General features: G+C 53.4%; 1 protein-coding gene across 9 annotated transcripts; it reads left to right on the forward strand.

Annotated features, from left to right (window-relative positions):
• Positions 1-26,913, forward strand: USF1 (upstream transcription factor 1). Of its 9 annotated transcripts, none has more exons than XM_074938300.1 (11): positions 1-64; positions 15,024-15,113; positions 15,721-15,770; positions 16,438-16,556; positions 18,072-18,173; positions 19,480-19,678; positions 20,480-20,567; positions 20,938-20,996; positions 22,521-22,615; positions 25,166-25,294; positions 25,751-26,910. In XM_074938300.1, exons 2-11 carry the CDS (start codon positions 15,106-15,108, stop codon positions 25,838-25,840), a joined length of 939 nt encoding a protein of 312 aa, XP_074794401.1. In that variant the 5' UTR covers positions 1-64; positions 15,024-15,105; the 3' UTR covers positions 25,841-26,910. The 9 variants fall into 9 exon arrangements, with proteins under 9 accessions (XP_074794401.1, XP_074794400.1, XP_074794405.1 ...); XM_074938299.1 differs by lacking the exon at positions 1-64 and adding an exon at positions 71-200 and having other exon boundaries at positions 25,751-26,909; XM_074938304.1 differs by lacking the exon at positions 1-64 and adding an exon at positions 180-317 and having other exon boundaries at positions 19,480-19,672; positions 25,751-26,913.
• Positions 26,914-27,638: the final 725 nt, after the last annotated feature.

Below are 27,638 nucleotides of genomic sequence, written 5' to 3' on the forward strand. Positions count from 1 at the left end.
CCGGAAGCAACGGAACACAACGGCACGTACTAAGATGGCGTCCGCTCGGGAGCCCTGACGCAAGGTGCCCGGCACTAAGATGGCGGCGGGGAGGAGGGAGGGGGAAATGAGCTGCGCAGAGCGCCCCTTACTAAGATGGCGGCGAGCGGCGGCTCAGCGAGGGGCGGGACCGGGTTACCGCCCTGTTTCCGCCCCGCACGGTAATGGCGGCAGCCGCGGCGGTGGAGGGGGAGGGGGCGTTGGGCGAGTGCGCATGTGCAAAGCTCCATGGAGAGAAAAGGGGGTGAGAGAGCAAGAGGGATAAAGGGAAAAAACAGGTAATGGGCCCGTGGGGAGCGGGGCTCCGCTGGCGCGGTTCGGCCCCTGTGGCCCGGCTGATGGGGAATGCGCCGGGGGGCGGCTGGCTGGGAGATGCCCAGACTGGGGGTGGCCCGAGGGTGGGGGTACAGGCCGGGCCGGGGGTGGACTTAGGTTGGGGGAGGGGGTGGCCTGGCTTTACTCCCTCCCTCCCATCTTAGGGTCTCGGGGGGTTGCACCCGGGACTGCGGTGGGTTGGGGACCCCTTGGGGCTGAGGGGTGCAGTTCCTCGTTCCTCCTGCAGCCCCCTGTCACCTGGCTGGGGCACGTTGCCCCCTTTGCGCCAAGTGTGATGTAGCCCCCCTGACTGCCCCCTTTTGTGAGAGGCCATAGGGCCCCGTCAGTTCCCTTCAGGTATTATGGGGGTGGTCCCCTGCTCCCCTTCAGTACTAGGTGCTCTGCGAGCCCATTCCCTGCTCTGAAGAGCTCTGGGCATCACAACAACAGATGCCGCGGTGATGAACAGGGTGTAAGGCCCTGGATAGACTAGAACCGAACATCTGAATGCGAGAAGCAGGGGAGGTCCCAGTACAACCAGTGTATCCTCACCAGCCATAGACATAGCTTGTTGTCCTAGTGCTACTGGCCTGGCCTCATCCTCCCTGGTCTCTGTCCCCTGGCTGAATTCCTACGTGTGTTGGAGGGAAGCTTTTATTGGGGAATCTGTCTGGTGCATGTCAGACACCAAACCTCTTCTCTCCTCCCCTGCCAGGTGTGATTGGTCCATCCCCTCCCCTGAGTGCCCCTGTTAACACTAACCTGATGAACCTGAACCCTCCTTCTCTGTAATCCTCAGTCATTCATCAGCCACATCTTATCAGGAGCTGCTTAGCTGCCTGTTTCCTCCATGCACAATAATAAAGGCTTTTGTTGTTATCTCATATCGCTCACCACCACCCCCGCTGGGGGAATAGAACTGTTTGCGTTTCTGTGCTGAGTCTTTGTGGTGAGATGGTGTGCGTGCGTGCAGGGAATACACAGGGTGCTGCTTGCGCTCTCTTGCAGCCATGACATCCAGGTTTGCACAGGGGCGATCTGTTATGATTGTGCTTCATTTATGTTTCCCTTTTATGTGGGCCTCCCATACAGTTTACTTTTCTGTTCTAATGTTTAGATTGCTGAAAACACAAAACAGACAAAGAGCTTACAGCTGCTCTAAACACAAAGTAACACTGGTTTAACTAAAGGTGTGATTTAAATTTGATGCAAAACCCTGTGTAGATGCTCTTAAAGTGATTTAAACCTGGTTTATATTGGTTTAGCTTTTCTTAGGAAACAGCCAGATGCAAGCTAAACCATGCAGCCAGTTTTAAAGTGATAGAAGTGTCCACAAAAGGATTTACACTGGTTTAACTGCAATTGGCTTCTAAACTGATGTGGGTTCTGTGTGCAAACAAGGTCTTATAGTCTTTTGCAGAAGTTGCACTGGTTTAATCAATCTTCACTGCTAAACTGATGTAAATCCTCATGTAATGCTTATAACCAATGTTAAACCAATATATCTGTGTAGTTTGTGCATATAAACTTACTGACACAAGCTAAAGCAACATAAACCAGGTTTAAATCAAATTTAAAATGTCTATGCGGAGTTTTGCTCCTGTTTAACTAAATCAGTTTTTTAAAGAATGTCTTTAGTGCAATTTTGTTAGATCAGGTCTTAGGCCAATATAATGCACAAGTTGACAGTTTCAGGCCATGTTGTGCAGTGTTGTTGTGGTGAAGATACCAGCACTGGAAGGCTTTGCACAGGAATTGGGTTTGAAAGCGGAGAGGTGAGGGGCTTTGCATGTATAACTGGTCTGAGCACAGGGAGTGGTATGGAAAATATGTGAAGCCAGGAGTGGGAGAAGGTGACAAAGGGAGCAGGTGAGAGAAAATGCAGAGGCAGGGGAAGAGCAGAGATATAGCCAGTGTCACACTCCTGTTGAGTGTTAAATGTGAGGATGTGGAACTTGACTCAGGTGAGAGAATCCAGTGAAGTGGGGGTAGGTGTTGACAGCAGCAGATTGCTGGTGATGATTTTAGCAGTAGCTCTAGTCTGGAGAGGGAAGAGGTGAATAATACTTAACCCTTCTAAGCATACTCCTAAACTTGAGAGCTTTACAAACAAATCTCTCTATGGACTTTCCCTGAATCAACAAGAGGCTCATTTAAAATATCCTTGTACTAGCACCAGTGGAAAGTCTTCCAAATATCTAAGGCCCTGATCCTGCAATCTGCCCTGCGTGGGTGGACTCTTACAGTGGGCATTGCGGCTCCTCCTGGGTGTAAGGGGCCTCCTTGCAGTATCAGGGCCTAATTTATTAAACTAATCATGCGCTGCTTGTTGATACATTAAAAATAAATCAGTCGTGTGTGTGTGCGCGCGTGCAAGGTGCACAAAAGTGAGTGCCCGACTGGCTGTGTTGTTTTTATTTAGCAAAAGTATTGACAGACTTCTGCCGAGGAACTTTCTACTGTTAGTGCATAGATATTGTGGTAAGATTAGCTTCTGCATGCATTTAAGTTGTTGCTGTTGAAACAAAACAGCTGCTATGTTAAACTTGGCCCATAACTTTAAAAAAAAAAAAAAAAAAAAAAAGCCTGGGCCCAATAGAAATGCCTTCAAGTGTTTTGAAAAAAGTTCGAGTGCAAACATTTGTTCAAAGGTAAATAGATGTTCCCCTGTCCTGTTTGAACCCCAAGCCTTACACTATCAAGAATGTGAAAGTGAAGCTGTCATCCAGTGTCCAAGTGGGGAGAGATGATTGAAGGAAACAGAAGGTGAGGGGTCAGAAGTTTAAGTTTAAGATTTTGTTTTCGCTTCTGAAATGATTTTGGTGACAAACTCATGTTTCTGTGTGATCCTTGAAGTTGACTCTGTAACTTCAGCTTTGTTTAAAAAAATGTAAATAACAAAATACCCTTGGGAGGTAAAGATTATTTTTTAAATATTGGGTTTTTTTTTTTTTGTGAGGGGGAGAGAGAGATGAGGAAAGGAAGATGGAAAAGTGAATTTAAAAAAGATCACACCCTTTCTCTACCACTCTGCATCTCTGAGCCATGTCCACTGGCTTGGTAGCAATGAGTTTTCACTCCTGTTAGGCTGCAGAGCGAATACGGCTTTGAGAGTTGGATCTTCTGCAGAGTCTTTATTTGAGGGGCTATCAATTGTTTGATAGATTGGTCTCTTCCTTAAATGATAGTGTCTAGTTACCAAACCATTTATTAACGTCTGACTGCAAACTTCCTACTCATAACACCTCGGCGTATTAAAATGTGGTGCTACAATAGTACAAACAATAATTAATAACGATAATCTGTGTCCGGGGCTTGGCAAAGTCTGCTTGCTGGTGGTGAGTTAGCAGCTTTCCCTGGAGAACAGGGTGGTGAGAGAGGCTAAAGGCATCGACCTCTGTAGAATTCTTGAGCTCACGATTTTGTTATGTTTAATTTATTGAATGATTTTGGTCCTGGCTGCAGAGGAAATCCTCAGCAGTCGTGTTGGCCTGGGTTTGCAGCTTGTCCTTGTCGCAGCTTGTAGCCTGCCCAAGCAGTATTGGAACGAAATTAATAGGACTGGTCGCTCTTCACGCAGTTGGCCGAGCCCTGTGGTAGCCGCAGACAAGAGTTGTGTTGTCACATCTGCCGCTTGGAAAAGTTATGAGCAGAAGTAGCACTAGAGCTGGCGTACAGGAAAGGGGAACTCCAAAAAGATGCTGGGTAGGGGTACTATAGCAGAGACCTCCATCCTCTAGAGCTACCTTCTCCTCCTGCTACCCCACATAGTCATGAATCTCGGGGGCAGGAGGAGGGAAGAAGAGAGCACCTTCCTTCTGTTTCCCCTGGAAAGCAGGACTGCAAATATATCACACATTCTGGTCCTAGCTGGAGGTGGCACAAAAAGCTGGGGTAGCAATGCCAGCACACGTAGCATTTGATTTATACCAAGCTTTTCATTCATAAATCCCAAGGGGCTTTACAGCTGTGAGTGCAGTCATCCCCATTTTACAGATGGGGAAACTGAGGCCAGAGGATATTGTGAAGGCCAAGACTATGACAAGGTTAGAAAAAGAACTAGATACGTTTCTGGAGAATAGGTCCATCAGTGGCAATTAGCCAGGTGTTCCTAGCAGCCTCTGTTTGCCAGAAGCTGGGAATGGGTGACGGGATGGATCACTTGATGATTACCTGCTCTGTTCATTCCCTCTGAGGCACCTGGCATTGGTCGCTGTCGGAAGACAGGATACTGGGGTAGGTGGACCTTTGGTCTGACTCAGTCTAGCCGTTCTTATGTAATAACTGTCCCAAGGTCACACAGCCAGTGAATAGCAGAGCTGGCACTGGAACTCTGGGGTCCTGACTTTGTCTGCTGCCCAGTCTGGGACCCTAGGCACATTTCACATGGGGCTCTGACTTTCTCTGTGATGTCAAAGGTTTTGCAGTTAAGATGAATGGGACAGTTCACCCCTCTTGGCTCTTATTCCAGGGAGTCTGCGGACTCAGGCAGGCATCACTTATGCTTTGGTCAGGTTTTCAATCTTTTCCTGTGTCTGAAAGAGCTGGGAACGTTCTCTGAACGAAAGCTGGGCCTCTAATGCCTAGCACGGAGTTCAGCCCCGCCCCCAGGCCTATCTATTGCCTATGGTAGGTAGAAGTGCTGGACCTTTCCACAGGTATCACCTGTGGATCTTGCCAGTGCCATCCCCTCTCTTATGTTGGCCTCTGGGCTAGTAGGTTTTCTCGGACTACTAGATGACTGGTACCTTTTTCAAGCCTTGTCTTTATTATGGGTGTAAGAGCTGGAAGGAATCCATGTTCAGCAGGAATCCATATACAGTATGGATGTCTTGTAGCTAGAGATCCAGGAGGCTCCTTTCATCAGGGATCTTTGAGAGTTAAAACAAAGTGCCACATCAGTCTCTTTTCTGGGTCTATCCCTTAAATTGCCACAATAGCATTAGAAAAAAAAATAAGGCTTAACACTACAGGGGCGTCCTCTTCTTCAGTAAAATGTCTATTTACAAAATATGCTCCAGCTTTTCACTTTAATGGTCATTTATTTTCTGTTCAGTGAGTTGGCTAAAGAAAAAAACTTCTTGTCAGATACTTTAGTTTGCTTGCTCATACTTCCTTTTTCCAGCTGTGGAAGATCATTCCAAACTATCACCAGAGAGAGAACACAGAAACAGGACAAGCCAATGGTTTTGTTAGATCCGTTCCTTAAAGGGAAGCTGCCTTTTGCCTCTATCTGCAAACTTCTCACTGATAACACCTTAGATTGTTAAAGTGGAATTTTTAAAATGCAGTATTGCCTTTCCATTCCCTTTTGCTTGTAGTTAACTTACTGCCTTTCCCACCCAGCTTGGACAATGCACTTGAACTAGTCAGTTTAATTTCTGATTCTAGTTAACTGCATTTTCAAGGTTTGGCTTGCCAGCATCCCAGGGGCATATTGATGTTGTGGGATGAAATGTTTTCAGGGGATTATTATAAATGTTTCCTGGAAACATTTCATGTAATTTAAGGTCATAAGGAAGCACTAGGTCATCTACTCTGACCTCCTAACAGTGTTGCCATCTCTTGATCCCGTCTCCGGATATTGGTGTTTTTTCTTTAAGGCCAGCAAGGTAAGGGTATGTCTACATTTAAAACGCTACGGTGACACAGCTGCAGCACTTCAGTGCTCACTACAATGACAAGAGGCATTCTCTCATCGCTCTAGTTAATCCACCTCTCCAAGATGCGGTAGCTAGATCAACAAAAGAATTCTTCCATCAACCTAGTGGACCGTACACCAGTGGCTAGGTCATCATACTACTGATATGTCTAGACTACAAAATTCTGTCCACCTAATTTACAGCATCGAGCCACCACTGTTTTTAGATCGCTTGTGTGTGTGCACACTTCGCTTCTTGTGTCAGCAGTGTGTGTCCTAACCAAGAGCGCTTGTATTGATTGTACTGTCAGCGTAGGGCATTGTGAAATGGCTCCTGAAATCTAGTACCAGTCGATTGGAAGCAATCCAATGTCTACACTGACACTGTGTTGACACATCGACCATGACTCTACACTGCTTGGGGATGTGGTGTTACTAAATCAGCACAGACAGGCATTTACATTGGCAGGAGCCAAATTGAAGTAAAGGTACTTCCGTAGCTAGGGTGACGCAAGGCAGCTTACGTCGACCTAATCAGGTAGTGTAGACCAGGCCTACATCTTTCAGGGTCTGTGGATTTTTCACACTCCTGAGCGACGTAGCTATGCCGATGTAAGTTCCCAGTGTAGACCAGCCCAAAGTCATGTAAACACCCCAATAACCGGACCAACATACAGTATTCATCAATTATCACAGGGCAGCTCCAAATCCTTCACAGTTTATTTTTACAGTACCTCAGTTTGGGGAAAAAATATGGCCTGTCCCTGTCCCCTGACAGTTGAACAGTGTAAACCTAGAGTGAGCATCTGCATGCTGGGGTGAGCATTCCCATTGTAGTGATCTTATTTGAGAGGTTTAGGGACATTTCTTTGTCTGGTTTCTGTTACAGCCTTGGAACCGGCATTTGCTGCTTGTGGTAGGGGCAGCAGTAACTTAAGGGGCCAAACTGATCCTTGTCTTCAAGACGCTAAACTGGCTCAGGGTGTTGGGATAAACTCTAACCTCACAACGGTAGGGATTAAACACAAAGCGTCGTGGTTTCACTTAGTACTTGGTTTTGAATTGATGTAGTGAACTCGTACAGAACTCTGAGGGGACGCTCTCGATTTGATTGATTTTTAGCTTGCATCAACCCCTTGCCAACTTAAGCTAAATCGATCTTTACCCTCTTAAGTTCTTTCCATCTAATGACTGTGTGACACATCCTCTGTCTAAGGGACATATCTGGCCCCCAATACTCTAGTATCTGGGCATTTCACAATTTATCCTCACAATCCCCCAATGAGGCAGGGCAGTGCTATTATCCTTGTTGTACCAATGGGAAACAGAGCTAAGTGATTTTCCTAAGGTGTCACAGCAACTCTGTGGCAGAGCAGGGACTTAAACCCAGTTCTCCCACGTCCTACGCTGGTGCTCTAGTCACCAGTCAACCCTGCACCTCTGCTGACGGGGATGCTGAGTCTCAGCCTGTTTTTGAGTGGGATTCGTGTCCTCGTCGCAGACGTTGCCCCATTTGATGTTATCAGCCCCCTGTTGGCTATCTCAGCTGAAGGGCCAAGCAATGAATGGTGTCATGGAGATGGCCCCTCTTTAATCAACTACAGCTGCTTCTTCCAGGGACTTGGAGAGGAAGCTGGAACAACTGCCGTCCATGCTGTCACCTTCCTACTGCTAAACCAGAGGGGTTCGGCATCCAGCGAGTCGGTTCATCTCCCTTCCCCAGCACTGTCCAAAAGCTGGTCGTGCCCCCCGCCCCTCAATATTAAAATCCTCTCTCCAAGGCTGGGGCTGGGAACCCAACAGCCCTTACAACAAACCGTGAGACTCCAGAGTCAGCCAGCTGGAGGGTAAAATCAATCATTTCCCTGGTTAGTGGCATGTTAATGAATGATTCATGTGCAGAGTACACTGAGCAAGGGTGATCCCTGTTATGCAACATGGAAGCAAGAAGCCTAAAATAAACAGCGGCCCAGGCAGCTGCCAACTAAAACACTTGAATAGGAGGAGAAGAGAAACAGAACTCTAAAGAGACGCGCCAGGTAGCCGGGTGGATGAGGAGCAGAGGGGACGCTTGAATTACTGCTCCAATTTCTCTGTGGAGACGGGGAGCCTGCAGAATTGAGAGCAGACTGTAAAAGGAGGCAGTATTCTCTGGTGCTCAGAGCAGGGCATTTGGGGCATGTCTTCAATTGGAAATAAGGTGTGTTCCTAACTTGTGGTAGCTTCCTAATGAAGCCAAGGCAGTTTGTAGCTTCTGTGTGTGTTAGCATGGCGAGGTGAAGGCTGTGGGGAGGCGAGGTGTATTTATGTGTATTCCAAGGGCTTTCTCACAGCTAGATGCAGTGAGATCTCCTTATGGTGTTACTTCAGTTCACTTCAAGCTGAGATTTGGCTATCCCAGAATCAGTATACGCTGAAACAAACGGGGGCTTTTATTCGGCTGCCTGATCCCCAGAGGGCCTCTACCCTGAGTGCAGTGGAAGCAGGTTCTGCTGAATAATTATAGTCGCACAAAAAGATAGCGGGGGGGGGCATAGAGGGGACAAAGTTGTGCTGTTAATTTTAGTGGGGACTAAGAGCCATCCAAATCCCTGAGGCAGCTTTGGAAGCCTCTGCTGAGATGGTTTCAGCTGAGATTTGAAACAAGCTGAGGAGTCAGTGAGGTGGAGAGAGACAGGTGCTGCAGAGGGGAAGGCACTCTCGCTCCTGGTGGCAGAGGCGGCCCGAGTCAGATCAGCAGTGGAGTGGCAGCGGAGAGACATGGTCCAGGAAGTGAGATGGAGCAAGTCCACAGAGGGTGTTAAAAACAAGGAGGAGGATCCTGGATTGATTGGGGGGCTGGTGGCGGGTGTGAGAACAGAAGGCAGCTGTAGCAGAGAATGGAACTGCTTCTTTTGTGCGGTGCAGGGAGACTTTTGTCTATAAGGCACTTGAAGATCCTTGGCTGAACAGTGAGTGATGGGGATAAGATAGAAGTAAGGCAGGTGATGGGGTTACTGCTAATGATCTAGGCCCCCAAAGGTGTCTCCTTCGGGTATAACAGGAACCTTATTACTGGATAGCTCTAATTGTCTGTCGTGTTGCTCAGAGCACACAACAGCGTCCTGTCTCTGGCAGGAAGAACACTTTGGGTCTGGGACAATGTGAGCAGGAAGGAGTCATGGCAGAGGGAAAGCTGCCCTAAGCAAAGGGGCAGCACAGAAGGTGTAAAACCAAGAGGAGGAGAAGGAGGCAGAGCAGAAGGAAATGAGTGGAGGTGTGTGGAGGGTGAGAGGGTGCAGGGTCACTGAGTGGAGGTGTGTGGAGGGTGAGAGGGTGCAGGGTCACCGAGTGGAAGAGAAGGCTGACACAGTAAAAGCCATTCAAGGGGATTCGAGGAGGCAGGAGGAGAAGATGGTTTTACCATGGAGCACTGGACACATACATCATTTGGTACTGAGCTCCATACAAGATAAAAGTAGCGCGTGGTAAAGGGGGTGAAAGCTTGTAACTGATAATTCCCCATTAACAAGTACATTTTGAGATCTATCAGATGAGGCTGGTTCATAGAATCATAGAATATCAGGGTTGGAAGGGACCCCAGAAGGTCATCTAGTCCAACCCCCTGCTCGAAGCAGGACCAATTCCCAGTTAAATCATCCCAGCCAGGGCTTTGTCAAGCCTGACCTTAAAAACCTCTAAGGAAGGAGATTCTACCACCTCCCTAGGTAACGCATTCCAGTGTTTCACCACCCTCTTAGTGAAAAAGTTTTTCCTAATATCCAATCTAAACCTCCCCCATTGCAACTTGAGACCATTACTCCTCGTTCTGTCATCTGCTACCATTGAGAACAGTCTAGAGCCATCCTCTTTGGAACCCCCTTTCAGGTAGTTGAAAGCAGCTATCAAATCCCCCCTCATTCTTCTCTTCTGCAGACTAAACAATCCCAGCTCCTTCAGCCTCTCTTCATAAGTCATGTGCTCTAGACCCCTAATCATTTTTGTTGCCCTTCGCTGGACTCTCTCCAATTTATCCACATCCTTCTTGTAGTGTGGGGCCCAAAACTGGACACAGTACTCCAGATGAGGCCTCACCAGTGTCGAATAGAGGGGAACGATCACGTCCCTCGATCTGCTCGCTATGCCCCTACTTATACATCCCAAAATGCCATTGGCCTTCTTGGCAACAAGGGCACACTGTTGACTCATATCCAGCTTCTCGTCCACTGTCACCCCTAGGTCCTTTTCTGCAGAACTGCTGCCTAGCCATTCGGTCCCTAGTCTGTAGCGGTGCATTGGATTCTTCCATCCTAAGTGCAGGACTCTGCACTTATCCTTATTGAACCTCATCAGATTTCTTTTGGCCCAATCCTCCAATTTGTCTAGGTCCTTCTGTATCCTATCCCTCCCCTCCAGCGTATCTACCACTCCTCCCAGTTTAGTATCATCCGCAAATTTGCTGAGAGTGCAATCCACACCATCCTCCAGATCATTTATGAAGATATTGAACAAAACCGGCCCCAGGACCGACCCCTGGGGCACACCACTTGACACCGCCTGCCAACTAGACATGGAGCCATTGATCACTACCCGTTGAGCCCGACAATCTAGCCAGCTTTCTACCCACCTTATAGTGCATTCATCTAGCCCATACTTCCTTAACTTGCTGACAAGAATACTGTGGGAGACCGTGTCAAAAGCTTTGCTAAAGTCAAGAAACAATACATCCACTGCTTTCCCTTCATCCACAGAACCAGTAATCTCATCATAAAAGGCGATTAGATTAGTCAGGCATGACCTTCCCTTGGTGAACCCATGCTGACTGTTCCTGATCACTTTCCTCTCATGTAAGTGCTTCAGGATTGATTCTTTGAGGACCTGCTCCATGATTTTTCCAGGGACTGAGGTGAGGCTGACTGGCCTGTAGTTCCCAGGATCCTCCTTCTTCCCTTTTTTAAAGATTGGCACTACATTAGCCTTTTTCCAGTCATCCGGGACTTCCCCCATTCGCCACGAGTTTTCAAAGATAGTGGCCAAGGGCTCTGCAATCACAGCCGCCAATTCCTTCAGCACTCTCGGATGCAACTCGTCCGGCCCCATGGACTTGTGCACGTCCAGCTTTTCTAAATAGTCCCTAACCACCTCTATCTCCACAGAGGGCTGGTCATCTCTTCCCCATTCTGTGATGCCCAGCGCAGCAGTCTGGGAGCTGACCTTGTTAGTGAAAACAGAGGCAAAAAAAGCATTGAGTACATTAGCTTTTTCCACATCCTCTGTCACTAGGTTGCCTCCCTCATTCAGTAAGGGGCCCACACTTTCCTTGGCTTTCTTCTTGTTGCCAACATACCTGAAGAAACCCTTCTTGTTACTCTTGACATCTCTTGCTAGCTGCAGCTCCAGGTGCGATTTGGCCCTCCTGATATCTTTCCTACATGCCCGAGCAATATTTTTATACTCTTCCCTGGTCATATGTCCAACCTTCCACTTCTTGTAAGCTTCTTTTTTATGTTTAAGATCCGCTAGGATTTCACCATTAAGCCAAGCTGGTCGCTTGCCATATTTACTATTCTTTCGACTCATCGGGATGGTTTGTCCCTGTAACCTCAACAGGGATTCCTTGAAATACAGCCAGCTCTCCTGGACTCCCTTCCCCTTCATGTTAGTCCCCCAGGGGATCCTGGCCATCTGTTCCCTGAGGGAGTCGAAGTCTGCTTTCCTGAAGTCCAGGGTCCGTATCCTGCTGCTTACCTTTCTTCCCTGCGTCAGGATCCTGAACTCAACCAACTCATGGTCACTGCCTCCCAGATTCCCATCCACTTTTGCTTCCCCCACTAATTCTACCCGGTTTGTGAGCAGCAGGTCAAGAAAAGCGCCCCCCCTAGTTGGCTCCCCTAGCACTTGCGCCAGGAAATTGTCCCCTACGCTTTCCAAAAACTTCCTGGATTGTCTATGCACCGCTGTATTGCTCTCCCAGCAGATATCAGGAAAATTAAAGTCACCCATGAGAATCAGGGCATGCGATCTAGTAGCTTCCGTGAGTTGCCGAAAGAAAGCCTCATCCACCTCATCCCCCTGGTCCGGTGGTCTATAGCAGACTCCCACCACTACATCACTCTTGTTGCACACACTTCTAAACTTAATCCAGAGACACTCAGGTTTTTCCACAGTTTCGTACCGGAGCTCTGAGCAGTCATACTGCTCCCTTACATACAGTGCTACTCCCCCACCTTTTCTGCCCTGCCTGTCCTTCCTGAACAGTTTATAACCATCCATGACTGTACTCCAGTCATGTGAGTTATCCCACCAAGTCTCTGTTATTCCAATCACGTCATAGTTCCTTGACATCACCAGGACCTCCAGTTCTCCCTGCTTGTTTCTAAGGCTTTGTGCATTTGTATATAAGCACTTGAGATAACCTGTTGATCGCCCCTCATTCCCAGTATGAGGCAGGAGCCCTCCCCTCACAGACATTCCTGCCTGTGCTTCCTCCCGGTATCCCGCTTTCCCACTTACCTCAGGGCTTTGGTCTCCTTCCCCCGGTGAACCTAGTTTAAAGCCCTCCTCACTAGGTTAGCCAGCCTGCTCGCAAAGATGCTCTTCCCTCTCTTCGTAAGATGGAGCCCGAAGAGAGGGAAGAGCATCTTCCCTCTCTTCGGTTCCTAGTGGCACCCTGCAGGATTGGGTCTTAGCCCAGCACAGCTTCTTATTTTTGTCAACACTCTAGAAGGAAATATAAAATCATCGCTGGTCAAGTTTGCAGATGGCATACACGTTGATGGAGTGGCAATCAATGACATGTCACGTACACAGAGCCATGTGGATTGCTTGGTAAACTGAGTGCAAAGATCATGTATTTTAACACGGCCCAATGGAAGGTCCTACATCTAGGAACAAAGAACTCAGGTCATGCTTACCTACATTTGGGGGATGTATTCTGGAAAGCAGAGGCGCTGAAAAGGGCCTGTGGATCCTGGTGGAAAACAAGGAAAATGAGCTTCCAGCACTAATGTGGCAAAGAGCGCTAATGTGCCTCTTGGTTGTACAAGCAGGGGAATGTTGGGAAGGATTGGGCAGGTGGTGGTAACTTTGTCTGTGGCATTATTGAGACTATTTCAGGAATAGTGGGTTCTTTTTAAAGTGTGGACACCAGACCTGGAGGTTGAAAATTGATGGGGGGTCGGAAATGAGTTACAAGAATAATCCAAGGCCTGGCAAACCTGCTTTACAGTGAAAGTTAAGCAGCTCCATCTATTCAGATTATCAAAGAGAAGGTTGAGTGGCTACTTGATTAGTCTCTTAGGGGTTCCCAAACTATGGGTTGTGACCCAAAGGATACCAAGGGGTGGTGGTGAGACACTGAAAATCTACGGAGGAGTGGGTGTGCCAGACATTCGTGGCGTTGTGTGGTGCCCACATCCGTACACACATCACGCGTGGTGGGTACCATTTTGTCAGCCATGCTTGGGGAGAGGCACCAATGCCCTTGGGGAGGCTCAACGGGTAACTCCTCGAGGTCATTTTGGTGAGATCCCCTGGCAGGGGGAACCCATCCCAGTGTTCCTGCATGGGGCAGGAGTAGAGGGCCGGGCTAGGAGAATCAGCACCATGTGACAGGGACAATGCATAGATCCCCTGTGCCTTCTCCCCCAGCAGCTACTGGTACCTGGCACTGTCTGGGCCAGGCAGGCGCCTCTGGTACTGGGACAGGCTGAGCAGCTGCCTGCGGCATGAGTATGCACCCTCCGTCCACCTCAGCGCTGCCTGCACCTGGTATCAGTGCCTCTCCCCAAGCCTGGCCAATACAGGCAACTACCCCCTTCTCCCTGACCCCAACAAGTCCTTTTCTCTACACTCCCAAACACCCCTAATGCCTCTTTCAGCTCATCTAGCCTCTCCAGCACCCAACCCTCCTTAGGGTCTCCCCCTCTTGGGGTTAAGACTTGGCCTTCTTCCTGCCTCCCCCATCAGCGTATTATGAGAGAAACTTCTGGGGGGCACCCCTGGTAGGCTCGCTGTCAACCCCTGGGCCCAGCCTGGAGATCGCATTGCCAGAGGTGATCCCAAAGAGGGTTGTGGCATGAAAATGTTTGGGAACCACTGGTCTATATGGATCTACGCAGGGAGAAGAGCTCTTGGATCTAGCAGGCAAAGGCAGAACCAGGTGCCAATGGCTGGCAGTTGAAGCTAGACCCATTCAGACTAGAAATAAGGTGCATGTTTGTACCAGTGAGGGGAATTAACCTTTGGAACAACGTCCTGGGGATGTGATGGGTTTTCCATCATCTGAAAGTCAAGACTGGATGTCTTTCTAAGCAAAGCCAAGATACTGGGCTGGGTGCAGGAAGCGCCATGTGATGTTCTCTGGCTGGAGTTCTACAGGATGCCAGACAAGATGATCATAATGACCCTTAAATCTATGAATAGGCTGGCGGAGGAGAGGAGAAGGTTACTTTAAGCCAGGCTGGGAGAGACTGCGGCAGTGTCAAGGGAGAAGTGACTGGGTGCAGTAAGAAGCTGGATATGGGTAGGAGGCTTGTCTACACCACGCAGCTTTTAGCGACAAGGCTGTGTCAACACAGCCTTGTTGCTAAAAGTCAGCATGTGTAAACGCTCTTTGTCAGTACTTTTGCTGACAAAATACTTCCAGCCCAGCGCAGGAGAGGGCTCCTGCCGATAAAGCCGCGTTGACACTGCCACTTGCGTCTTTTGTCTTTCGTGAGGGGGCTTTTTTAAGTACCCCTGAAAGACAAAAGTTTTGTCGACAACTTTGCAGTGTAGACATACCCGGGGAGAAGGAGATAAGAGTCTAAAATGGTGCCAGCTTGTGAGGCTGAGCGGTCGAAGGATTGTTCAATATCTCCACTCAGAGGAGGCAGCGAGAAGGCTAAAAAGGAAAGGCGAGCAGTTCTGTGTGGGGCACCCAAGAGTAGAGATTGCCAGGCAGTTAGAGGCTCTTGACTGGAGGAGGAGTGTGGGGTAGAGAGGGAGTTTTGTCAGTCCTCACTGTGTGGCCCCTGCCTTTGAGAATCTGTGTTCCTCCTTCCCCCAGGGTTTGGAAAACGAGGCTGTGAAGTGAGAGGCACAAGGGAGACTCCAAGACCTGCTCTTCTGATGCATAACAGAGCAAAGAGATGAAGGGGTAAGTACTGGAGAGACAGATGTGTCTTTATCCAGATGTTACTCTGCCACGGACCTGCAATAAGCAATAACAACTACAGAACTGTGAACAGGTGGTCTCCAGATCCCTTCCCCTCTCAATGGCTCAACTTTCACTCTTTTGACTCAGTTGATGAGCTCTCTGTGAAGGTATGTCTGCATTGCAATCGGGACAGCATGTGTAGACATACCTGAGGTTGCTTGGATCCAGCAAACTGGCTACAGACAACAGCGTAGCCACTAGTCACGCAGCTCCAGTGCTAGCGTGGTTAAGCCGACGCATGCTGCAGTCACGCCTCCTGATTGCAGTGTAGACATACCCAAGAAAGTCTTCTGGGCAGACAAGACCTGAATTTTTGATGTAAAAACACAAGCAGTAAAAAAAGTAACTTTCACTGTAGCCGACCCAGATGTGGAACAGAAAAGATGGTCATTGACTTCTTCCCCAAGTCTATTCCCCCTCCGGCTAATCACGTTCCACTTGGGGCTCCGCTTTTCAGAGCACTTGTGTTACTGACCCCATGTCACCAGCTGCCACCGGGGAAGCCTTGTTGTGTTCTGTCCTCACTGGTGGCTTGTTCCCTTTGCAGACAGCAGAAAGCGGCTGAGACTGAAGAGGGCACTGTGCAGATCCAGGAAGGTGAGGGGCGACCTCCATCCCCAGCCTTGGGAGATTTTCCCCATGGCATTCTGCAGCCAAAGCTCTGCCTAGGAAAATGCCACAGTTCGGCACTGTTGTTCTCAGTGTCGAGGCCCAGGGTGGGGTTCCCAGGGAATTGGTGATGCTGTGTCACCGTTTCCAATGCAGCTCAGGTTGGAGGTGCCGGGATCTCCCTGCCATCTGACGGCTGTCTGGCGGGCTGGGTGAAGTGATTTCAGATGGCTGGGGTGGGGAGGTTGCAGATCCTGGTGGAATTGCTATCACAGCTGGAACCCATCGGTCCCCTAGGAGTGCCAGCCTGGTCTGTGACAGAGACCAGTACCAGCTGCTTCAGATGTAAGAACCTGGCTGTAGCAGAGGTGGGATAATCTGCCCCCCCACGTTAGGTCTCTAATAGAGACTGAAGCATGAGGTTTAATATTCTTCCAGAATTGTTGTTAGCATAAATGCTGCTCACTCTTGATCTCCGGAGAAATGGCTGGCCCTGCTTGTATCTTGCTAAGCTGTTGGCCTCAGCAGATCAGGACCTGTCATAGAAGCTGGGAACTGTCTGGCGAGGACAGGGCATTGGGGGTGGGGAACCTTCCGTGGCTGCTGCCTGACGATTTCTTCCCTGGCATGTGCACCTCTGTTTTCTTTCCTGAAGGTGCAGTGGCGACAGGCGAAGACCCCACCAGCGTTGCCATTGCCAGTATCCAGTCGGCGGCCACTTTCTCCGACCCCAACATCAAGTATGTCTTTCGCACAGAGAATGGCGGGACTCAGGTACGCCTGCACGGTCTCCCTGCAGCAGCAGCTGTCTCCAGCCTCCTTCTTGCGAATAGCTTCCCCTCCTTTATCTCCTGGGGGGGAGACACGCTCAGGCTGGGTGGGGGTGACTCTTCCTAGACCTGGAAATGCCCTGCTGGGGCGGGTGCAGGATGAAGAAATGAAACACAGACCCTGGGATCCTCATGTTTACTCCTTGGCCCTATGCTGGTATATGACAGCCAGCATGGAAAGCTTGCAGCTCTGTGAGCAAACCCAAGTGCACAAGAACCTAGTCTCCAGTCTAGCTACGCCAGGCTAGGCCTCTCGTTTGCATCTGCTCTGGGCCAGATTGCTGCACCTCTAGGAGGGACAGTGCACCAAGTGGGGGGAATTGTGCCTCCTGATTCTGGGATGTCCAGGGTGCCTGGGTAACCACCAGTGCAGTTAGGGGGTGGGAGGAGGGGACCAGGCAATAGACGCATGGGCAGGGGAAAGAGAGGAGCAGCGAGGGCTACAATGCAGAGTTCCAGAAAAGCTAAATGTCCCTTGCCTGATGCTCTGTGCTGAGCCTCTGCCGTTCCTCTGGACGTTGTCAGGAGCTGTGAGCGCTCCCCACCTCTGCATGAAAGGCAGATAAAAGAGCATGATACACCCTGCCATGTCGTGCATTGCCCCAGGTGTTAGGGGCAGGGAGGGGCTCTGCATGGCCATGAATGGGAGGGCAGGTATGAGTGAGACCGTCTCCCTGGCCAGACCTGGTTGGCACTGTAAGGAAGTCTGAGGCCCTGCCTGAGGTCACTAGGGAGTCTGGCTGCAGTCTACAGGCATCTACTATGGGCCCAGGGTGACCTGGTTAATGATCTGTGCAAACGAGGTAGCCACTAACTGGTTGTGGCCAGGTGCAGAAACAAACCCTGTCCCAAGATGAGGATGGGGACAGCTGCCCATGCTGGCTTAGTGGCATCTAGAGGCTTCTACCACCATCTGCGACGTTGGGCTGTGAACAGCCTCGCGTGGCACTGGAGTTGCTGGGTCGAACGCCGGGATAGACTGATGGCCGGATTGGCACTGGGCATGGAGTGTATTGGCAGAGACTCGGGCTGGGCAGCAGTGGGATTGAGTAGGGACCATCCCTACGGGCAGGGGGTGTATTCTGGTTAAGTGCTGTAATGCCGCTGCAGGGCTCTGGGGCTTTGGCCGTCGGCCCCAGCCTGCCATCCTTGCTCTCTGTTCCCATTGCCTTACAAAGGGACCTGAGACCCCGGGGCAGGAGGGCTTGTGAGGCCAGCGGACAGGTTCAGCAGTAGGTGGCTGCTTGCGTGTTCATAGCGAAGCCAGGGTGACCGGGGCGCGGGCACGTTCTGGCCAGTGTGCGCGCACATGCGGTAATCAGGGCTTTCCCTTTGCCCTGCTCTCTTGTCCGTGTCGCTGCAGGGCAGAGGGTAGATGGGGGAGGTCCTAGGGCTGCCTTTTCTCCATCCCGGACAATGAGACTTAGGCTGCGAACAGCCTCTTGGCTTTCTCCCCTAGGTGATGTATAGGGTGATACAGGTGGCTGAGGGGCAGCTGGATGGGCAGACGGAGGGCACCGGCGCCATCAGCGGCTATCCTGCAGCACAGTCCATGACCCAGGTGAGTGGCACTGGGAAGGAGCCACCATGGCGACAGGAGGAGGTAGCGTTGCAGGTGCCTGGCAGGCTGGGGAGATGCCAATGCACCGAGGCCTGTACAGCAGCTCACTCGGGGCTCATCACGTCTATCCCAGGCCTTGATAACTCCCCTGTTCAGGCCAGAGACCCTGGTAACAGATGGCTAACCAGTGTTGGGGGCTGGGGTGGTTTGGGGGGCAGGGCATGGGACATGGAGCCTTTCACCCCTCAGCTCCCAGTTCCAGTCTGGCCCAGGTCAGTGTTACCCCAAGTCATTCTCCCAGGGAGTGGTCACAATCCCGTTTGTGGCTCTTGGCCCAGCTCTTTGTGGCACCGATTGGGCCATGTAGCCCAAACTCTCCCTTCCAGCAGGAATCCCTCCAGGGCAGGAGGAGCCCTTGGGGGCCAGGACACCAGCCCTGGCCCTGCCCCAGCCTTATCTGTTCTGCGAGCGTATAGATGACTACGGTCCGCAGGGCTGTCCGCCCACTGAGCTGTGCGAAACGGGTTCTGGAGGAGGGGTCGCTCTACGTTAGAGGTTCCCAATGGTTTGTTTCTGAATTTCCCTTTTTTGGAAATTCATGTCCCATGTGCGCCCCCCTCACAGCCACCCACTCCCTGCAGTGGTCAGGGGGGTCTCAGCTGCCAGGACCCAGCTTCCTGCCCATCTTGCTTCCCCACTACGCAGGGGAAGTGGAGGGGTCGTGCTGAAGGGCTGGGCTCAGGAGGGGAAGTTGAAGGCTGCTCACAGTGGGAACTGCTCCCCTCCAGACCCCAATCCTTCAGTACGACCCTGTTTGCGTCCAGTGGGAGGAGTCGGGGGCGCAGGAAGCCCTGGGACTGGCAGGGGAGAGGATCTGTCAGCAGGGGCAGCGCGTGGGGCTCTGTGCCCTGGGGCCACAGTGAAGGAGGGATGGCGGGGCTCTGTCGGCAGGGGCAGCACGCAGGGCTCTGTACCTAGGGCTGTGCTGAAGGGCTGGGGTCGGGAGGAGGTTGTCTGGCTTGGGGGTCAGTACTCCTGGGGTGCAGACTTCTGGTCCCCACCAGCCTCCCCGGCAGAGGACGGGAACTGCCTGTTGGGGGCTATGGCAGTGAGACAGGTAGGGAGCCTAACTGGACAGCTCAGATTGCCCACACAGAGCCATGCCTGCTTCCCCAACCAGCCAGAGCCCCCTCCTTACGCCAGCCCTGTAGTGTGATAACCCCGTCATGCCCCCTGGGGACCCACTCCCTACAGTTTGGGAACCTCTGCTCTAGATCTCGCTCTCCTTCGCTCCTCTCTGCTGCAGGCTGTTATCCAGGGTGCATTTACCAGCGAAGATGCTGTTGAGACAGAAGCTACAGCCACGGAGACCCACTACACGTACTTCCCCACGACAGCCGTGGCAGACACCAGCACCTCCGCTGGTGCGGGGACCACAGCCACCGCGGTGGTGACCACCCAGAACTCAGAGGCCCTCCTGGGGCAGGCCACACCCACTGGTACAGGTTGGATGACTTCGGGGCTGGGACACCCAGCCTGCGTTCTCGGGGCCTGTCTCCCGTGACATATGCAGCCTGCTCCGGCGTGGGTTAGCTGTGGGGTTCTTGATGCTGGCGGTGCGGACTTTTGCCCTGACCACGCCGATGGGCTTCCTTGGCGTGGCATGAACTTTGACTCCCCAGCTTGCAGGGCTGCTCAGCCTGGAGGCTGCCTTGGAGAGCTGGGACCTCCTCCCCTTAACACCAGCACAGAGAACACCAGAGCGGGGTCACTCTGCCCCAGTAGGGCTTCACTTGTTTTATGCTGGGATGTTGATTCTAAACTGGTCAGTTTGCCTTTTGCTTCCTCTCAGTTTCACTGTCTGCTTCTCCCCAAAGCTGTTCCCAGTAATGGGGCTGTTTAAATTCAGAGAAGACACCTCAATGCTGATTCGATTTGGCTCCGTTCGTCCCCTGTTGTTCCTAGACCTAAATCCTGCCCGTACAAATCTGTAGCCTCAGAGGTACTGAGGATTGCTGGCTCCCACTGACTTCTGGGAGCTGTGGCTGCTTGGTACCTCCCAAAACCAGGCCACAAATTGAACGTCCCCTAAACCCAGAGGTTCAAGCCCTGTTTGTTGCATCCAGAGCAAGTGCTGCAGATGCATTTCCCTCCTGTGTCCAGATATGCTGGCAGCGCATGAAGCCAGTGTGGTCACGCCAGAGATGGGTCAACGGCGCTCCCTCGCCCCATGCATGTGGATTTTTCTCTTATCTTGTGGGAACGTTCCCCTTGTGATCCCATCTCTTGTGTTTCCAATTGTTCAGGGCAGTTCTTTGTTATGATGTCACCCCAGGAAGTTCTGCAGGGCGGAGCTCAGAGATCTATCGCACCCAGGAATCACCCCTACTCTCCGTGAGTGTTTGTCCAGCCCCATGCGTGGCTTCTGACCCCGCTTTCCTCCCCCTTCCCTAGTAGCCTTCTTTCTTATGTCTCCCATTTGTGGGGAGAGTGGGAGTCTCTGTTCTGATCCACAGCTATGGGGAGCAGCTGTGGGCTGTTCCATGGGGCTGGGAGTCGGGATTTCCCAGTTCTGTTCCTGGCTGTCCCGCTGACTTACTGTTTGTGTGTCGTTACACCACTCCCTGGCTCAGTTTCCCACCCTGTAAAACAGGGCTGATGTTGCCTCTGCCCTGAGGAAAGTGCTTTGAGATGTGACATGGGGCTCGTTGTTCAGTGCTGAGCCTCTGCGTTACACTGTCTGGTGGGGTTGCTTGCTTTTCAGGAAGTCCGAAGCTCCTCGGACGACCCGGGATGAGAAACGCCGAGCACAACACAATGAAGGTAGGGGCAGAGGCCCTGGGGGGTGGGAAAGTTTGGGGCGTCCTCCATTGATGGCAGCTTTAGATCCGAGAGGAACCTTGCCTTTAGAAGTAGATGTAAGGGGCGGTTTCCCTTGGTTAACTCTTTATCTGTTCCCACCCAGATGGAAAAGCTCTGTTAAGATGGAAAGCACCTGTCAGTGGGAGCGCTGTAGTTATCAGCCCAGGAAATCTGGAAGTGCACAGGTAGGGCACCCAAACAGGCCTTAACTCTGCCTCCAACCATGCCTTCGGAGTTCCCCTCCGACCTAGGGCTGACCCTGAAAACCCCGTATGTTCTCCACCTCTGCAGGCTCCCTGTAAAATGGTACTTTGGGAGCAAGGGTTTGAAGATGCTCAGGCTACAGCTGTGGGCATCTTAAATGTGGCCACGCGTCTGTCCTCGTCCCATCCCTAGCATCTTTCAGCGTAAGGCCTTTCGGAGGACATCTGGATGAGCTGCTGCCCTTGTGGGTACTACAGCAATAAAGAAGGCTCTCTGCTGTCGCGCCGGCTTCCCTTCCCAAGGTAGTGCCTTCCCGCCCCAAGGTGGGCCGGGGGCTTGTAAGTGTACGTGCCCAGCTCCCAGTGTAACTGGCAGCGCAGGGCGTTCTAGTGAAGAGCAGGGGCTGGGGCCCTTCAGGTCTCATCAGCCTCTCCCTCGGCTCTCCGGACACAGCGTAAGGCTGTATGAAGGGCAGCGCTTGCGATCCCAGGTAAAGGACTCCAATGTCTGCCTTCAGAGACGTGGCGCGGCATGTTCTAGACCAGTGGTTCTCAACCTGCGGCCCATGGGCCGCTTGTGGCCCATCAGCACGCAGCTGCGGCCCACGTGACATCCTCAGGTAGTATTGGGTTCGGCCCACATAACACATGGTAAATAGGTTGAGAACCACTCTTCTAGACAGACATGGTGCCTCAGGTTCCTCCCCCAGCCTAAGGGCATCAGGAGCAGAGTTAAGGTGATTTGGGTGCCTGGCCTGTGCGTTGCGCGTTTGTCAACGGGTTGGGTCCTTAAGCTTAACCTCAGCTCCGGGTTTCCAATGACCGTGTTCTCCCAGCACCACAAAGCAGCTGTGCCTGCTCCCCAGGCAGGGGGCTTTGTTCCCACTGCACCAGACATGGAAACATCCCAGCAAGGGAAAGGGTTCCTGCCCCACTCACTAAGCTCTTTGTCCTAATGAGCCTAATTAGCAGTGTCACCCCAACGAGCCTGGGGTCCCATCTCCAGCCTCCATCCTACCTTCTCCACCCTTCCCCTCTGCAATCCAGCCCCCACCAGACCCTTTTCTCCCCCGTACTCCCATTTCCATTTTCTCTTTCCTCCCAGGATCCCACCTCCAGCCATGGCAAGGGTGGGTGTAGAGATATCTATCAAGGAGGGCTGCGTTCAGCCCTCAAGGCACAGCTCTGTCTAGGGAAACCTGGGCTTAGATTAGGGTAGCTATCTGCAGTCCCAGAGGCCGGGAACCTTCCTGAAATTCCATCCCCTCTTTCCCCACCCCAGTGGAGCGCCGACGCAGGGACAAGATCAACAACTGGATTGTGCAGCTCTCCAAGATCATCCCAGACTGCTCCATGGAGAACACCAAGTCAGGGCAGGTAACGGAGCCCCCCCGGGAGAATTGGTCACAGTCCAGGGGCTGGCATAAGGGGGCCAAACTGCATTGCCTGCATTTCCCTATGCCAGTGTCGAATTCAGCCCCTCTCTTTAGAACCAGGTGTTTCCAGTAGTGCCCCTGACCTGAGCGGGTGGTTGGGGGATGCTGGAAGAGGCCTTTTGCCGGTAGGTCACTGGCTGAAATCTGCCTCAGGCTGACAAGCCCCGGTGCTCTCAGATGCTATGCAGATGCTCATGTACCTCCAGGTTTCTGCGCTGATGGTGCAGAACTGTGCTCTGGAGCCTGGTTCATTGGAAACCAGCTCTGGAATCTCCAGTCCTCAGACTTGCAAAGAAGCTTTTCTCAGAGGGACCTGCTGGTGCCAGGGCCATCACCTGCCCTGTTCATCCCCATGGGGTGTTAACACTGAACCCTAATGATGTCGGCTGTGAAGGTCACAGTCACTGTTTCACTGCTGTCAGCAGAAACCCCTCCAGCTCCCTCCCCCTTTGCCAGGCTGGCCCTTGCTGGGCTGACAGGGCGGGGTCACCCCCCCAACCCCTCCAGCTCCCTCCCCCTTCGCCAGGCTGGCCCTTGCTGGGCTGACAGGGCGGGGTCACCCCCCCCAACCCCTCCAGTTCCCTCCCCCTTCGCCAGGCTGGCCCTTGCTGGGCTGACAGGGTGGGGTCACCCCCCCAACCCCTCCAGCTCCCTCCCCCTTCGCCAGGCTGCCTCTGCTGGGCTGACAGGGCGGGGTCACCCCCCCAACCCCTCCAGCTCCCTCCCCCTTCGCCAGGCTGGCCCTTGCTGGGCTGACAGGGCGGGGTCACCCCCCCAACCCCTCCAGCTCCCTCCCCCATGGCCAGGCTGGCCCTTGCTGGGCTGACAGGGAGGGGTCACCCCCCCAACCCCTCCAGCTCCCTCCCCCTTCGCCAGGCTGCCTCTGCTGGGCCGACAGGGTGGGGATTGCCCCTCCAGCTTCCTCCCCCATGGCCAGGCTGCCTCTGCTGGGCTGACAGGGCGGGGATTGCCCCTCCAGCTCCCTCCCCCATGGCCAGGCTGGCCCTTGCTGGGCTGACAGGGAGGGGTCACCCCCCCAACCCCTCCAGCTCCCTCCCCCTTCGCCAGGCTGGCCCTTGCTGGGCTGACAGGGAGGGGTCACCCCCCCAACCCCTCCAGCTCCCTCCCCCTTCGCCAGGCTGGCTGGGTAAGAAGCAGCAACTGATTCTTGTCCCTGAAGTCGGCAGACATGGCCCTGGGCCAGGAAACGCAATGACTCTGCCTCGCTCTCCCTGCACAAGGGCAGGAAGGTCCATGCCCAGAGGCGTTTGCGGATGGCTGGGCAGCGCTTTGCAGAGGGTGATGTTCATGCCGAGCATCTGGCTGGGCGGAAAGGGCGAGCGGGAGAGAGACACGCAGCTGAAGAGCAAGGAGAATTGCTCTAAGCCCCAGATGGCTCTGGAGTGATGGAGGGAGGAGGATTCTGGGTCCCAGTGTATGGAAGTAACTCCCCTCCCCCACCACAGTGCTGGGCTCAGGGCTACCTAGCAAGACCGTTTCATGCCCCTCCCACAGCATTACCCCACCTCCACCACTCCCCATTCCCAGGTGGTGGTTTGTGTGCTCAAGGTGCTCCTGTGTGCTCCCGAAGTGCGCCAAAGGCTGGTGTGTAGCTCTGCCCTCAGCGCCTCCCGCGTAGGGACAGGCCCTTGCCCCTTGTGTGCAACACTCACTTTGCGCTGTTGTAAATGCAAAAGGGACCAGGTGACAGGGAATCGGGATCAATGAATCCAGCCCGGCCTACGCACCCGCTGTAGCAGATTAACTAAGGGCTGAGAAGCTAATTGACTTCAACAGGTGCAGATCCCTCCCCTGACACTCTGGATTCAGTCCAGCCCGGCTCCTGTCAGTCTAGTGTCACTTGATTCCTAGCAGCGCTAGCTTGCTTGGCGTGCGGGGTAAATCGTATTCATTGCATCCACATGGGGCTGTGTTGCTGTGATGAAACCAATTTACAACCTAACTGTAGCTGGGAGGCAAACGTTTCTGTGCAGCCCCGTCCCCTGCCAGCCCTCAGCCTAGCATGGCCATGGTCCTGCTCGAGTGCAGCCCCCTTCCTGCGTGCTTAGAACTTGTGGAGAAGCCTCCTCCAAAGGGTGAATTGTGCAAAAACCCTCCTGTCTGCTCCCGAGTTTGGGCCGAAGCAAATCCCTGTGTGGGGTGATTGTCACTGAGAGCTGGGCTTCTGGCCAGTGGGGCTGGCAAGGGGCAGATGCAGCGAGGAGGTTTCTGAGGCCGCGCACACAGACTTGCGCCACTTTAGCTGAACCGGTGCATGCTCCAGCGTAAACGCTTATTTCAGTTTAGTTTAAACCCCTTGCTGATTGGATTAAGCAAAGCTGCAAGGGGAGAATGGGAGCATCCACACAGGGCCTTGCACTGGTTAAAGGGGTAAGGAAACCCCAGCTTAGCAGGGGCCGAGGCCAGCCCCGGTGGCGGTGTCCTGCTGCTCTGGCCCACGTCCCTTCCCAGCTGTGTGTCTGTTCTGCAGAGTAAGGGAGGGATCCTCTCCAAAGCCTGTGACTACATCCAGGAGCTGCGGCAGAGCAACCACCGCCTTTCCGAGGAGCTGCAGGGCCTCGACCAGCTGCAGATGGACAATGACGTCCTGCGGCAGCAGGTGAGCACGGGGTGCTGCCGGTCGCTGCCCTGCCGGTGCTGTGGGCAGCCATCCCCTTTCGGCCACAGATCCAATCCAGCCCAGCTGGAGGGGGGCTGGGAGCAGCGGCCACCTGCCTGGTGTGTCGTGGCCAAGGGTCAGGTGACTTTGCCCTGATCCTGTTGAATCTGCTGGTCATTGGCCTCCTTGCCTGGCAGCTCCAAGGACTTGAATGGGCCACAGGGACTGGACTCCACCTGCAGCCCAGACTGCCCAGCGGCAGGGTATGTTCGGCCTGAGGCCCAGGACAGGAGAGGAAGAGGCTGTGCCAGGCTAGCCAGCCCAGCATTGTTCCTGTACCCCGTGCGCCCGGGACAGCTGTAGGGGGTGGTTTGGGGAAGGCACTTCCAGCCCTGTCTGAGGAGGCAGCGCCCACCCCAGGGCAGATCCCCAGCCTGACCTCCTCTCCCCTTCCAGGTGGAAGATCTCAAGAACAAGAACCTGATCCTGCGGGCGCAGCTGCGTCAGCACGGGGTGGAGATCATCATCAAGAACGACACCCACTGACTGGCGAGGGGCGTGGGGGGAGCGGCTGAACCCCAGGCCTCGGGGTCTGCCAAGGCACAAGGCGAGGAGGGACCCCCCCAGTCACGACTGCCTGCAGGAGGCAGCTCTCGCCTGCTGATGCTCCTGACCTGCAGCGCCTCACTCTTGCTGTACAGACCCGAAAGCAGCAGTGTCAGCGTCCTGGGGCTGAAACCAGCGCTCGTGCCTCCCCTCAGAGCTCCCCCTGAGCCTGGCCCAGAGCCTCAGCCTGCCCTGCCTCCCCCTAGAGCTCCCACCCAGCCTGGGCCAGAGACTCGGCCTGCTGCCTCCCTCCCCGGCGGAGCTGGTTTGAATAAAGAAGCTGACGCTGTCTCTTTAAAAGTATTTTCCTTGCTGTAGTGGAACGAACTGGTGTTCTGCTCTCGGCGTGGCCCCCGCTTGTGGGCAGCCAGGCAGGGCTTGCGCCCAGTCACGATGCCACGCATGCTTGTGTTCGCCCCCTGCTACGTCTCCCCTTGGTAGCTCTCCCGCGCATGTGCACACAATCTCAGGCTTGCACAGTAGCACGTCCACCCATCAGCCCCGCGCATCCCCTCTCCCGTGTGCTGTCACGTCCTCGTCACCGCTGGAGCTGGCACTGACATACGCTCTTTGTCCCATTTCACCCCTTTCCTCTCCCCAGCCCCGCTCAGCTCCCCCACCTGCTCCTACAGGGAGAGGGCCACTTCTCCTGGAGCCCCGCCCCCACCCATGTGCTCCTCCCTGGCGCCCTCACCACCCCCAGCCTGGCCTGTCTGAGCATGTGCCATGGAGGGCAGCTACCAGCACTGGGGAAACACTGCTCTTCCCCTGGCGTGCCCTGGCCCTCCTGCCTGGAGCGCGGTAGCCTGTCTCCAGCTGGCCTTCTCTGCGGGCACTGTCAGCCAAGCCACTGACCCTTTCACTGTGGGGGAGGCGGATGGCGCTGTACCGTGGGCAGCACCTGCCCCAGCAGGGCTCTGCCCTGCCCCTCCACCCCCCTTCCATGGCTGGCACTGCCTGGCTCTGCTGGCCTCTGACTTTTTTTAATTCTCTGAATTTAAAAAGCAGAATAAATAAAAATAGTGATTTGTTTTTCCATGTGATGCTGCTTTTATTTCACTGGCAGGGACCCCCCAATCCAGCTCTGGAAGGGGTGGACCGGAGAGGGGGCAGGGAACCCTGCTGCTACCCCCTCAAGCCCCCAGGGCTGGGCTACTGAAACACAGGGCCAGCTCACCTGTGTGTGTGTGTGTGGGGGGGGGGGGGACAGAAGGGTCACTGCGATCACTAATTTGCAGTGCACAGGCCCCAGAACTGCCCCTAGCAGGGTCCCCTGATTCCCTCCTGCCACCTAAAGGCTCACAAGAGGATGTCCCATAACTCCTGAAGAGGGGGTGCTGGATATGAGCTATGCAGTGTGAGGGGAGGGGGAAGAGCCCCTATTTTGAAGGGTGACATTTGGGTTGCGGGGGCTAGAATGAAAAACACCAGGGGGCTGGGCTGGACCGGACCCCCTGAGCATTGGTGGAGTCGCTAATCCCCTGAGCGTCCAAGGGGAAGGGCGCAGAGTGGCCCGTTTACACTGGAGTTCTGGAGGTGTGACTTTCCCACAGCCCTTCTGAGGGGGATGAGTGGGCTCAATGTTGCTTATTGAATCTGCCTTGGGGGCCATGGGCTGTCCTGCAGGCAGCTGGTGGCTCTGGGTATGTGCCCACGGGTTGGCAAGCTTGGGGCCTGCTGCTGCTGTGGTGGGGTTAATGCCCAGTTCTGGTTTACGGTTAGATGGGACCTTACCCGT

Source organism: Natator depressus, chromosome 24 (genome assembly GCF_965152275.1).
Source record: "Natator depressus isolate rNatDep1 chromosome 24, rNatDep2.hap1, whole genome shotgun sequence".
Classification (NCBI taxonomy): domain Eukaryota; kingdom Metazoa; phylum Chordata; order Testudines; family Cheloniidae; genus Natator; species Natator depressus.